General features: G+C 41.0%; 1 protein-coding gene across 6 annotated transcripts in view; it reads right to left on the bottom strand.

Moving 5' to 3' along the window:
* Positions 1-15,277, bottom strand: part of LOC139753139 (actin nucleation-promoting factor WAS-like) — an 82,490-nt gene that overhangs the window by 49,171 nt on the left and 18,042 nt on the right. For 4 of the 6 annotated variants that reach the window (XM_071669286.1, XM_071669289.1, XM_071669285.1 and 1 more), the window contains 2 exons: positions 9,851-9,976; positions 7,839-7,940 (listed from right to left, as the gene is read on the bottom strand). In XM_071669286.1, coding sequence (XP_071525387.1) covers positions 7,839-7,940; positions 9,851-9,976 — 228 coding nt within the window. Of the gene's footprint in view, positions 1-2,666; positions 3,176-7,838; positions 7,941-9,850; positions 9,977-15,277 lie in introns of those variants that run through there. The other 2 variants (XM_071669283.1, XM_071669284.1) reach the window with 2 other exon arrangements.

Below are 15,277 nucleotides of genomic sequence, written 5' to 3'. Positions count from 1 at the left end.
AAACAGACAAAAAGAGACCTATCCACTTATACACACACACATTTTCTTTTATTTCTATACTTGATCGCTGTTTCTTATGTTGGTGACGTAGCATCAGGAAACACACACACACACACAGAGTTTGGTGACTGAGTTTGGTAAAGTGTGTGAAAGAAGAAAGTTGAGGGTAAATGTGAATAAAAGCAAGGTTATTAGGTACAGTAGGGTTGAGGGTCAAGTCAATTGCAAGGTGAGTTTGAATGGAGAAAAACTGAAGGAAGTGAAGTGTTTTAGATATCTGGGAGTGAAATTGGCAGCAGATGGAATCATGGAAGCAGAAGTGAATCATAGGGTGGGGGAGGGGGCAAAAATTCTGGGAGCCTTGAAGAATGTGTGGAAGTCGAGAACATTATCTCGGAAAGCAAAAATGGGTATGTCTGAAGGAATAGTGGTTCCAACAATGTTGTATGGTCGCAAGGCACGGGCTATGGATAGAGTTTTTGCTTTCTGAGATAACGTTCTCGCCTTCCACACATTTTTCAATGCCCTCAGAACTTTCGTCCCCTCCCCCACCCTATGATCCACTTCCGCTTCCATGGTTCCATCCACTGCCAAATCCACTCCCAGATATCTAAAACACTTTACTTCCTCCAGTTTTTCTCCATTCAAACTTACCTCCCAATTGACTTGTCCCTCAACCCTACTGTACCTAATAACCTTGCTCTTATTCATATTTACTCTCAGCTTTCTTCTTTCACACACTTTACCAAACTCAGTCACCACCTTCTGCAGTTTCTCACCCAAATCAGCCACCAGCGCTGTATCATCAGTGAACAACAACTGACTCACTTCCTAAGCTCTCTCATCCACAAAAGAATGCATACTTGCCCCTCTTTCCAAAACTCTTGCATTCACCTCCCTAATAACCCCATCCATAAACAAATTAAACAACCATTGAGACATCATGCACACTTGCCACAAACCGACATTCACTGAGAACCAATCACTTTCCTCTCTTCCTGCTCGTACACATGCCTTACATCCTCGATAAAAACTTTTCACTGCTTCTAACAACTTGCCTCCCACACCATATACTCTTAACACCTTCCACAGAGCATCTCTATCAACTCTATCATATGCCTTCTCCAGATCCATAAATGCTACATACTAATCCATTTCCTTTTCTATGTATTTCTCACATACATTCTTCAAAGCAAACACCTGATCCACACATCCTCTACCACTTTTGAAACCATATTGCTCTTCCCCAATCTGATGCTCTGTACATGCCTTCACCCTCTCAATCAATACTCTCACATATAATTTCCTAGGAATACTCAACAAACTTAAACCTGATTGTGAGGCGTGGGTTATAGATAGGGTTGTGCAGAGGAGGGTGGATGTGTTGGAAATGAGGAGGGTGGATGTGTTGGAAATGAGATGTTTGAGGACAATATGTGGTGTGAGGTGGTTTGATCAAGTAAGTAATGAAAGGATAAAAGAAACGTGTGGTAATAAAAAGAGTGTGGTTGAGAGAGCAGAAGAGGGTGTTTTGAAATGGTTTGGTCACATGGAGAGAATGAGTGAGGAAAGATTGACAAAGAGGATATATGTGTCAGAGGTGGAGGGAACGAGAAGTGGGAGACCAAATTGGAGGTGGAAGGATGGAGTGAAAAAGATTTTGAGCGATCGGGGCCTGAACATGCAGGAGGGTGAAAGGCGTGCAAGGAATAGAGTGAATTGGATACCGGGGTCGACGTGCTGTCAATGGATTGAACCAGGTTCAATCCATTGACAGCACATCGACCCCAGTAAACAACATCATTCCAATTCACCTAATTCTTTGTACGCCTTTCACCCTCCTGTATGTTCAGGCCCCAATCACTCAAAATCTTTTTCACTCCATCCTTCCACCTCCAATTTGGTCTCCTGCTTCTCCTTCTACCCTTTACCTCTGACACATATATCCTCTTTGTCAATCTTTCTTCACTCATTCTCTCCATGTGTCTGAACCATTTCAACACACCTTCTGCTCTCTTAACCACACTCTTTTTATTACCAAACACCTCTCTTCCCCTTTCATTATTCACTCGATCAAACCTGATGCTACCTTGCTAACATGGAAAATGGTGATCAAGTATAATTGATAAAACTGATAAATACTTAAGTCTTCCAAATCATCCATTTCTATGATACTAAATTGTTTACCAATTCAGCCTCTCTCCTTGTCCACTCAGACACCAGTGCAGTCTCACACTTAATCTTGTGAATTTCTTCAAGCCATCAGTTCCTTTAGCTTGGGAAGTAGTTTTCCTTCTTCTGCTCCTTATCTAAGTTACTTGCAAATTGCATAACAATTCAAACCTCAATGGTTTACCCCAGGCATTTCACAAGCTCTGGTTCACTCCACTGATGGCACTTTGACCCCAGTAAACCAAATTGTTAGAATTCACTCTATTCCTTGCAGAACTTTCATCCTCCTGCATGTTCAGGCCCCAATCACTCAAAATCTTTTTCATATTAAAATATGAATGAAAAGCATTCAATTTTCTGTGCGAAAATTACAAAGGACAGTTTTATAATATGCATGGGGTATCCATCAATCAATTTACAAAAGGCATACAGAAATAATATTATTTTTCAAGTCTGAAAAAAGTTATTAATCAATCCACACTTTTCCAACTGACCCTATGCAATTCAGGCAAGGACGTGGATTGGGCTCGTATCAACCCAAGTCGCATCCTCATTTGAAGTTGTGGTAATCCAACAAACGGCAGTCTCCTTTTTTGCACTGACTGACATATTGTAGATAACCTAGTTCTGGACAATGTAATTATACTTTGTGTAACAACTTTCAAAAGTACTGGAAGATCTGATGGTTCACCATCCCACTCCACCTGAACATCTGTTAACTTATGCGGTACCTTTCCTTGCTTCTCTTGGCCTAATGAGATCTTTAATCCATCTACTTCATCAACTCCTTCATTACCAGAGAAGGAAACAAGATGAAGAAGGCTGTCACTTATACAACGAAACATCTTATACATATATGCCTGGTGAACTGCAAACTTCTGTTCAATGACACTACATTACAATAAAATCTTAATGTTTAACACAATATGAACAATATATCCTTTGTACAAGTCACAAAATACACCTAAGAATACAGTAAACAATCTGACTGATCTACGTCAGAGTTCTGATAATGGTGTGTCTGTCATCCTTATCATATCATGATAAAAACCAGGTGACAGTATTCACATATGTGACCATTCTCATATTATGAAATAATGTGCTGTGTATCAGCCATTAGACAAGGTTTTTTTGAAACAGTTCATATATCTTTAACAAAAGCAAATAGGATAATGTTACAATTAATTCTGAACGACTGACCACAAGTGATGAAACATATCAGTATAGCTAGCAAAACAGAGACACATGATTTATGAAACTATCTTTCAAAAAAAGAAAGTCTTTAGCTACTGTAATCAGAGTATTACTACTATTTTGTTTCATGTATACAGCCACAGATCATGATCACTCAGAATTGTGAATAATGTTAAAAATGAAAACCCAACAGATGGGTTATCTATGACCACCAACAAATGTCATCCTATAACCTAGACCTCTGACCCCTAACTCTAATATAAATTTCTATGGTAGAGGATGTGTGGATCAGGTGTTTGCTTTGAAGAATGTATGTGAGAAATACTTAGAAAAGCAAATGGATTTGTATGTAGCATTTATGGATCTGGAGAAGGCATATGATAGTGTTGATAGAGATGCTCTGTGGAAGGTATTAAGAATATATGGTGTGGGAGGCAAGTTGTTAGAAGCAGTGAAAAGTTTTTATCGAGGATGTAAGGCATGTATACACGTAGGAAGAGAGGAAAGTGATTGGTTCTCAGTGAATGTAGGTTTGCGGCAGGGGTGTGTGATGTCTCCATGGTTGTTTAATTTGTTTATGGATGGGGTTGTTAGGGAGGTGAATGCAAGAGTTTTGGAAAGAGGGGCAAGTATGAAGTCTGTTGGGGATGAGAGAGCTTGGGAAGTGAGTCAGTTGTTGTTCGCTGATGATACAGCGCTGGTGGCTGATTCATGTGAGAAACTGCAGAAGCTGGTGACTGAGTATGGTAAAGTGTGTGAAAGAAGAAAGTTAAGAGTAAATGTGAATAAGAGCAAGGTTATTAGGTACAGTAGGGTTGAGGGTTAAGTCAATTGGGAGGTAAGTTTGAATGGAGAAAAACTGGAGGAAGTAAAGTGTTTTAGATATCTGGGAGTGGATCTGGCAGCGGATGGAACCATGGAAGCGGAAGTGAATCATAGGGTGGGGGAGGGGGCGAAAATCCTGGGAGCCTTGAAGAATGTGTGGAAGTCGAGAACATTATCTCGGAAAGCTAAAATGGGTATGTTTGAAGGAACAGTGGTTCCAACAATGTTGTAAGGTTGCGAGGCGTGAGCTATGGATAGAGTTGTGCGCAGGAGGGTGGATGTGCTGGAAATGAGATGTTTGAGGACAATGTGTGGTGTGAGGTGGTTTGATCGAGTAAGTAATGTAAGGGTAAGAGAGATATGTGGAAATAAAAAGAGCGTGGTTGAGAGAGCAGAAGAGGGTGTTTTGAAATGGTTTGGGCACATGGAGAGAATGAGTGAGGAAAGATTGACCAAGAGGATATATGTGTCGGAGGTGGAGGGAACGAGGAGAAGTGGGAGACCAAATTAGAGGTGGAAAGATGGAGTGAAAAAGATTTTGTGTGATCGGGGCCTGAACATGAAGGAGGGTGAAAGGAGGGCAAGGAATAGAGTGAATTGGATCGATGTGGTATACCGGGGTTGACCTGCTGTCAGTGGATTGAATCTGGGCATGTGAAGCATCTGGGTTAAACCATGGAAAGTTGTGTGGGGCCTGGATGTGGAAAGGGACCGGACCTGTGGTTTCGGGCATTATTGCATGACAGCTAGAGACTGAGTGTGAACGAATGGGGCCTTTGTTGTCTTTTCCTAGTGCTACCTCGCACACATGAGGGGGGAGGGGGATGGTATTCCATGTGTGGCGAGGTGGCGATGGGAATGAATAAAGGCAGACAGTGTGAATTGTGTGCATGGGTATATATGTATGTGTCTGTGTGTGTATATATATGTGTACATTGAGATGTATAGGTATGTATATTTGCGTGTGTGGACGTGTATGTATATACACTGTGTATGGGGGTGGGTTGGGCCATTTCTTTCGTCTGTTTCCTTGCGCTACCTCGCAAACACAAGACACAGCGACAAAGAAAAAAAAAAAAAGTACAACTTTACATGAAATCCATGTAGTAAAAGTTTGGCCCACATCCAGTCATCTAGTAGATATAAACAAAGACAAATCAAATGCCCCTCTGATTTGTATAAGAAGCAACAATAACTTGGAACTACTAATTTACAGGCAGTAAAGGCTATCTATCTATTTATATCTCTGATGCCTGTTCCCATCTGGAACTCCATCTGCAATAGAGTCTCCATAATCAGTAAACTACATTGCTGCTTGACTTCCCTTGCTGTTCACTAGGTGTTACATTCTTCAAATATCTTGTAAACAGTAAAACTGCAGACATCTAGATAGTAATTCAATGGGAAATAAAGGGGGATAGGTGAAGGGGTCCCAATTGCTACATTAATCAACAGTAAAAACACAATCTTTATAATCACACTCCCCAATCTTAATCTAGTCTCCATAATAAACTTATAGCATACCACCACTAATACAGTGACTAAAGTATTTGATTTTATATTTATTCATTATACTTTGTCGCTGTCTCCCGCATTGGCAAGGTAGCGCAAGGAAACAGACGAAAGAATGGCCCAACCCACCCTCATACACATGTATATACATACACATCCACACACACACATATACATGCCTATACATTTCAACATATACATTTATATACACACACACAGACATATACATATGTACACATATACATAATTCATACTTGCTACCTTTAGCATTCCCGTCGCCACCCCGCCACACATGAAATAACAACCCCCTCCCCCCTCATGTATGCGAGGTAGCACTAGGAAAAGACAACAAAGGCCACATTCGTTCACACTCAGTCTCTAGCTGTCATGTATAATGCAGTGATTAAAGTATTGGGGCAAAAAAACAGGGATTAAAAAGAATGCTACAAGCTTGACCACCTTGGATTCAAAACTGAGCAAACAAAGGTGTGGCAATGCATGGATATTTGGGCAATACCCAAACAACAGAGCAGCAAATTTGCAAACGTTATCACCATTTCACTAAGCACCAGTAACCATACCTTATTCAGCCCTTAACAGCTCCAGATGAAAATCAGCATAAAACAAGCACTTCTTCTCAGGGGTACTACATGGATCGAGTTTAGGGCCTCAGTTTCAAGGCTGCCTGTCAGGTCTGGGAGGTTGTCAAGTTGCCAGTGCACAGTAATTTCTCCCCACAGTTAGTCATCCTGTGGTCATGCCAACAATGGCAAATTCTCATAAGTTTTCAAGAAAAGACACTAAGTGCTCTTTAACTTGACTCAGAGGACCAAGCAGAAGACAACCCTGGATTATCTGACAATGATGATCTGTTTTTGGATCATATGGAGAGTGATCTTATAGACAATGACTCTTCCAGCATTGAAAGTTGACCAAGATGAGGCTGGAGATGGTGTTTCTATCATCTGCCTGACTTTGAAAACTCTGCATCCTACTAGTGCAGGTGGTAAACTTACACGCTTTTATAATTTTGCTGTTATGAAAAATTATCAATGAATTACACAAATTACAAAAAGGTAGGTAGTAGTTTGTAGGCAGCCACCAACCAGGGAGGTATATCACTGGTGCTACCCGCTGGGTATTGGTAGGGTTTGTGAAAGCTGCGTAGTAAGCCCACATTTCAGTGGTTGTCAAGTTGCACTCCTCTGACTAAGGAAGCTGATTATCTTTCTGCCTCACCCACATGTAGAATGCTCGCATTCTGCTCACAAACATACAATCTCTCTATGCCACACATAACAGTTGACAACACCTAACTCACAAAATTCATTCTTCGTAACTCTATTTTCCAGAGGTGAGCACTATGCACTAGCCTTGCCTTTTGGCAAAATGCAAGAGCAACAGACAAAAGAAGTAAGTAGCAACAATGGGGAGAAGTATTAGGATGAAACATTAAGCAAATAATGCATAGGAAAATCAGGTGGGAGCATTAGAGAGAATTGGTTTGAACATTAGGTAGAAACATCATGCAGAAACTGTCAGTAGGAGAATTAGGTAGGAGCCTTTGAAAGCACTACACTAAAGTTGCCCTCTGCCAGTGATCTGTTAAGGGCGGGGCAGTAAAGGCTAAAAAAAACAGCACTGAGTTCACCACTTATGCAGACTTCTGCTGTGGCCACCCCCTAAGGTCCCGAAAGGACCAGGCATCAAAGATGCAGATAGAGAGATAGACAGAATTAAAGTAAGATTTATCATACATGACAAAACTTAATGATAATCAGAAATCAATTTCTGATGTAGTGAAATATATGATAAAACATGCATAATGAAAATTCACTTGACTCAGGCTCAACTCTCAAACAGTATGTTGTGTTAACACAGCTTCAAGTCACTGAAAAAGTTATGTTTAACAAATATTTTACATGTGAAAAATGAGATTCACATGGTGGTAGTAGAAACCTAAGTGATGAGACATGAGTTTAAGCACAAGATTATGGGTGTTGTGAAAGTTTGGACCACCAAACTGGGGACATTATATTACACATCCAACATGCTCTCTCTTTGCTATGTTACAAAGGCATGCATTTTTCTATTGTGCTTTTTTTCCAGAAATGCAAAATATAAATGCACCTTACCTCTGCTTCAAACTGGTGGAAGAATGGCACTGATGCTGAGTAACTGAACTGATTGTACAGCTCCTGTTCAAAAACTCGTTTTCCAGCAACAATATCATACACCTGTAATACATATAATATATATTCCATATATATTCTATATGTGGTTTCAGAAGTGGTAGAGGATCTGTGGATCAGGTGTTTGCTTTGAAGAATGTATGTGAGAAATACTTAGAAAAACAAATGGATTTGTATGTCGCATTTATGGATCTGAAGAGGGCATATGATAGAGTTGATAGAGATGCTCTGTGGAAGGTATCAAGAGTATATGGTGTGGGAGGCAAGTTGTTAGAAGCAGTGAAGTTTTTATCGAGGATGTGAGGAATGTGTACAAGTAAGAAGAGAGGAAAGTGATTGGTTCCCAGTGAATGTCGGTTTGCGGCAGGGGTGTGTGATGTCTCCATGGTTTTTTAATTTGTTTATGTATGGAGTTAGGGAGGTGAATCCAAGAGTTTTGAAGAGAGCGGCAAGTATGCAGTCTCTTGTGGATGAGAGGGCTTGGGAAGTAAATCAGTTGTTATTCGGTGATAATACAGAACTGGTGGCTGATTCGGGTGAGAAACTGCAGAAGCTTGTGACTGAGTTTGGTAAAGTGTGTGAAAGAAGAAAACTGAGAGTAAATGTGAATAAGAGCAAGGTTATTAGGTACAGTTGGGTTGAGGGACAAGTCAATTGGGAGGTAAGTTTGAATGGAGAAAAACTAGAGGAAGTGAAGTGTTTTAGATATCTGGGAGTGGATTTGGCAGTGGATGGAACCATGGAAGTAGAAGTGAGTCACAGGGTGGGGGTGAAGGTTCTGGGAGCACTGAAGAATGTGTGGAAGGTGAGAACATTATCTCGAAAAGCAAAAATGGGTATGTTTGAAGGAATAGTGGTTCCAACAATGTTATATGGTTGCGAGGCATGGGCTATAGATAGGGTTGTGCGGAGGAAGGTGGATATATTAGAAATGAGATGTTTGAGGACAATATGTGGTGTGAGGTGGTTTGATCGAGTACGTAATGAAAGGGTAAGAGATGTGTGGTAATAAAATGGGAGCAGTTGAGAGAGCAGAAGAGGGTGTACTGAAATGCTTTGGTAACATGGAGAGAATGAGTGCGGAAAGATTGACAAAGAGGATATATGTGTGTCAGAATGGAGGGATCAAGGAGAAGTGGGAGACCAAATTGGAGGTGGAAGGATGAAGTGAAAAAGATTGAGCAATTGGGGCCTGAACATGCAGGAGGGTGAAAGGCATGCAAGGAAAAGAGTGAATTGGAGCGATGCAGTATACCGGGGTTGACGTGCTGTCAATGGATTGAAACAGGGCATGTGAAGTGTCTGGGGTAAACCATGGAAAATTTGTGGGGCCTGGATGTGGAAAGGGAGCTGTGGTTTCAGTGCATTATACATGAGAGCTAGAGACTGAGTGTGAATGAATGTGGCCTTTGTTGTCTTTTCCTAGCGCTACCTCACGTGCGTGTGGGGGGGGAGGGGGGTGTCATTTCATGTGTGGCGGGGTGGCGACGGGAATGAATAAAGGCAGCAAGTATGAATTATGTACATGTGTATATATGTATATGTCTGCGTATGTATATGTATGTATACGTTGAAATGTATAGGTATGTACATGTGCGTGTGTGGACGTGTATGTACATACATGTATATGTAGGTGGGTTAGGCCATTCTTTCATCTGCTTCCTTGCACTACCTCATTAACGCGGGAGACAGTGACAAAGTAAAATAAATAAATATTCCATGATATTTCTAATGTATGAAATACTAGAAACAAATAAGATGTCTCATGAAATTTAGTTAAAATTATTAATCCTGTCCAATGTCTAAATATGCAAAGGGTATTCACTTAAACACTTAAGTTTTATTTGCGAATATCTAGTACAAAATATGCATAGGAACCATAAACGTAACAATGAACCAAAAGATATAATTACAATTCAGAAAATAATATAGCAATGCAAATAGAAGTAACTGACCTGAATATAATATGACCTTCGGACATTATCCTTAGTGAAGGTAGCAACACCACAATGTCGCTTGCGCCAGGAATTATGGTGGGGACCATCTGTACCAAACACCTGAACCACTGCTGTGCTGAAAGTCTGCAGACAAAAGAAACAATTGAAAAAAAGTCAGTTATATGGACAGCATCTTAAAAATTATCATCAATATATTACTAACAGGGTTGTTTTGAGTATGTGTTTGAGGAAAAAGTTAACCTCTGACCTTATCCCTAATGGTAGGTCAAAGGTCAGCAGTACCTGAGTGTGTAGTGATGGAGGTGCATTGATACATGCTCCTCTTCAATAGCTCATTTCCACAGCCTGGATTCCTGGCCTCTGTGACTCATTCCATAGCCATGTTTCATCTGCATAGGTCCGGATCAGGAGGACTATGTTGTCCCTTAATCCTTTCTTTACTTACACCTCTACCCTTCATAATTCTATTAAGTTATCCAAAGACTCCTCTACCATGAACTGCTCTTTCCCTTATCTCTCTTTCCCTATCAACAAACTTACCCAAAATAGCTCCCAAATACCTAGATTTCAATCTTTCTCCCCTCCCCATAACTATGACACAATTCAGTACACTTTCTTCTCTAATATCAAAGGGCTTTACAAAATCCATACTTTCACTCTGTTTCTTTTCAAACACCATTACTTTACTTTTACTAATATCTACCTTCAATAACTTATGCTTTTGTACATCATAAAACACACTTCCAACTTTCGTCAACTTTACTCTCAGTAAATAACACAGCATCATCCGCAAACAGGCTTGTCACTAGCCACCAAACCTCACCACCACTTTTGATCTCTTCACCCCCTTTCCTTAATCATTTTTTTCATCTCTCTTATTACTCTACCCATATTCAATTAAAAAAGCCACAGAGACATTACACTGCCATGCCTAACAACCACATGTATACTAAAACTTTCACTCAACTCTTCACCCACTCTTACACATGCATTTCTTCCTATATAGAAGGCCTTCATGCCATCTAACAGTTGATGCCCTCCCCAATATAATCAAAACACATTCCATAAGGCATTCCACTTAACCCTGTTATATGCTTTCTCTGGGTCCATAAAAGCTGCAGATAGCTTCTTACCTGCTGTGAGGTACTTTTCACTACGACTCACTGCAAAAATCTGATTCACACATCCCCTAACTTTCCTAAAACCCCCTTGCTCTTCACTTATACTGCATTCACTCATTTCCATCACTCTAACAATCAATACTCTTAGAGATTCTTCATGGTTAGAAAACTTATACCTCTATAAATGCTACATAAATCCTTAGCACCTTTTCCTTTCAATGTGGAACAATAACAAATTTCAACCAATCCTCGGACACAACCTTTTGCTTCCATGCTAAATTACATATCAAATGCATCCACTCAATCACACTTTCTCCTCCATACTTCAATATTTCAGCTGTAATCCAAGCAACTCCAAATGCCTTTCCTACCTTCAACCTCAATATCATTCTTTTCACCTCCCTTCTTTCCATAAGCCCCTGCACTTGTATCCTTACTTTCTATCCTATAGGCCCTTGCACATAACAAATGCTGCCTCACCTTCTCCCACATTAACACTCATTATCATTATTACTATCATTTATCTTTTATACTTGAGTGCCATTTCCCACGTTAGTGAGGTAGCACTAGGACAGAGACTGAAAGGCTGCATCCACTCAAATCCATTCTCAATCTGTGGTGTGTAATGCACCAAAACCATAGCTCCATATCCATAACCACATCCTTCAAAACTTTCCATGGTTTACCCAAGACCATTCACATGTTCTGGTTCAGTCCACTGACGGGTTGACGTCCACTGATGGCCTGTCTACCCCAGTATACTACATCATTCCAATCCACTCTATCCTGTGGATGCTAATCACCTTCCTGCATGTTCATTCCCCAATTGCTCAGAATTTTTTTCACTCCATCCTTCCACCTCCAATTTAGTCTCCCCATTCTCCTTCTTCCCTCCACCTCTATTACATATACCCTCTTCATTTCCTGTGGGGTAGGGTGGTGCCAGAAATGGATGAAGGCAAGCAAGATATGAATGGGTACATGTGCATACATTTATATGTCTGTGTATGTACATGTGCATATGTTGGCATGTATATGCATATATACGTACGTGTATGTGCATTTATGTATATATAAATGTGAATATGAGGTATATGAGGGGATGGGCCATTCTTCGTCTGTTTCCTGGCACTACCTCACGGACACGGGGAAACAGCGATCAAGCATAATATGTACGTATGTATACATATATATATATATATATATATTATCTATATTTTACTTATCATACTTAACCGCTGTCTCCTGAATTAGCAAGGTAGCACAAGGAAATGGACGAAAGAATGGCCCAACCCACCCACATGCACAAGTACATACATAAACGTCCACACACGCACATATACATACATATACATACACAGACATATACATATATACACATGTACATATTCATACTTGCTGCCTTCATCCATTCCCATCACCACCCCACCACACATGAAATAGCTTCACCCCCCCTCCAGTGAGGAAGCGCCAGGAACTGACAAAAAAGGCCACATTCATTCACACTCAGTCTCTAGCTCTCATGTGTAGTGCACCAAAACCATAGCTCCCTTTCCACATCCAGGCCCCAAGACCTTTCCATGATTTACTCCAGATGCTTTACATGCCCTGGTTCAATCCATTGACAGCAAGTCAACCCCGGTATACCACATCATTCCAATTAACTCTATTCCTTGCATGCCATTCACCCTCCTGTATGTTCAGGCCCCGATCGCTCAAAATCTTTTTCACTCCATCCTTCCACCTCCAATTTGGTCTCCTGCTTCTCCTTCTTCCCTCCACCTCTAACACATATATCCTCTTTGTCAATCTTTTCTCACTCATTCTCTCCATGTGACCAAACCATTTCAATACACCCTCTTCTGCTCTCTCAACCACTCTTTTCATTACCACACATCTCTTACCCTTTCATTACTTACTCGATCAAACCACCTCACACCATATGTCCTCAAACATCTCATTTCTAATACATCCACCCTGCTCCGCACAACCCTATCTATAGCCCATGCCTCATAACCATATAACATTGTTGGAACCACTGTTCCTTCAAACATACCCATTTTTGCTCTCTGAGATAACGTTCTCGCCTTCCACACATTCTACAATGTTCCCAGAATCTTCGCCCCCTCCCCCACCCTGTCACTCCCTTCTGCTTACATGGTGCCATCCGCTGCTAAGTCCACTCCCAGATATCTAAAACACTTCACTTCCTCCAGTTCTTCTCTATTCAAACTTACCTCCCAATTAACTTATCCCTCAACCCTACTGAACCTAATAACCTTGTTCTTATTCACATTTACTCTCAACTTTCTACTTTCACACACTTTACCAAACTTAGTCACCAATTTCTGCAGTTTCTAACCCGAATCAGCCACCAATGCTGTATATATATATATATATATATATACAGAGAACAGAGGTGAGGGTATTCCCTCAAAGGCCCAGTCCTCTGTTCTTAACGCTACCTCGCTATCGCGGGAAATGGCGAATAGTATGAAAAAAAAAATATATATATATATATATATATATATATATATATATATATATATATATATTTTTTTTTTTTTTTTTATACTTTGTCGCTGTCTCCCGCGTTTGCGAGGTAGCGCAAGGAAACAGACGAAAGAAATGGCCCAACCCCCCCCCCCATACACATGTACATACACACGTCCACACACGCAAATATACATACCTACACAACTTTCCATGGTTTACCCCAGACGCTTCACATGCCTTGATTCAATCCACTGACAGCACGTCAACCCCGGTATACCACATCGCTCCAATTCACTCTATTCCTTGCCCTCCTTTCACCCTCCTGCATGTTCAGGCCCCGATCACACAAAATCTTTTTCACTCCATCTTTCCACCTCCAATTTGGTCTCCCTCTTCTCCTCGTTCCCTCCACCTCCGACACATATATCCTCTTGGTCAATCTTTCCTCACTCATTCTCTCCATGTGCCCAAACCACTTCAAAACACCCTCTTCTGCTCTCTCAACCACGCTCTTTTTATTTCCACACATCTCTCTTACCCTTACGTTACTCACTCGATCAAACCACCTCACACCACACATTGTCCTCAAACATCTCATTTCCAGCACATCCATCCTCCTGCGCACAACTCTATCCATAGCCCACACCTCGCAACCATACAACATTGTTGGAACCACTATTCCTTCAAACATACCCATTTTTGCTTTCCGAGATAATGTTCTCAACTTCCACTCATTCTTCAAGGCCCCCAGAATTTTTGCCCCCTCCCCCACCCTATGATCCACTTCCGCTTCCATGGTTCCATCCGCTGCCAGATCCACTCCCAGATATCTAAAACACTTCACTTCCTCCAGTTTTTCTCCATTCAAACTCACCTCCCAATTGACTTGACCCTCAACCCTACTGTACCTAATAACCTTGCTCTTATTCACATTTACTCTTAACTTTCTTCTTTCACACACTTTACCAAACTCAGTCACCAGCTTCTGCAGTTTCTCACATGAATCAGCCACCAGCGCTGTATCATCAGCGAACAACAACTGACTCACTTCCCAAGCTCTCTCATCCCCAACAGACTTCATACTTGCCCCTCTTTCCAAAACTCTTGCATTTACCTCCCTAACAACCCCATCCATAAACAAATTAAACAACCATGGAGACATCACACACCCCTGCCGCAAACCTACATTCACTGAGAACCAATCACTTTCCTCTCTTCCTACACGTACACATGCCTTACATCCTCCATAAAAACTTTTCACTGCTTCTAACAACTTTCCTCCCACACCATATAGTCTTAATACCTTCCACAGAGCATCTCTATCAACTCTATCATATGCCTTCTCCAGATCCATAAATGCTACATACAAATCCATTTGCTTTTCTAAGTATTTCTCACATACATTCTTCAAAGCAAACACCTGATCCACACATCCTCTACCACTTCTGAAACCACACTGCTCTTCCCCAATCTGATGCTCTGTACATGCCTTCACCCTCTCAATCAATACCCTCCCATATAATTTACCAGGAATACTCAACAAACTTATACCTCTGTAAGTTGAGCACTCACTCTTATCCCCTTTGCCTTTGTACAATGGCACTATGCACGCATTACGCCAATCCTCAGGCACCTCACCATGAGTCATACATACATTAAATAACCTTACCAACCAGTCAACAATACAGTCACCCCCTTTTTTGATAAATTCCACTGCAATACCATCCAAACCTGCTGCCTTGCCGGTTTTCATCTTCCGCAAAGCTTTCACTACCTCTTCTCTGTTTACCAAATCATTTTCCCTAAC

The sequence above is a fragment of the Panulirus ornatus genome, chromosome 14, assembly GCF_036320965.1.
Source record: "Panulirus ornatus isolate Po-2019 chromosome 14, ASM3632096v1, whole genome shotgun sequence".
NCBI classification, from domain to species: Eukaryota; Metazoa; Arthropoda; class Malacostraca; order Decapoda; family Palinuridae; genus Panulirus; species Panulirus ornatus.
Note: the sequence above shows the minus strand (reverse complement) of the source record. Positions and strands in the feature narration are given on the sequence as shown.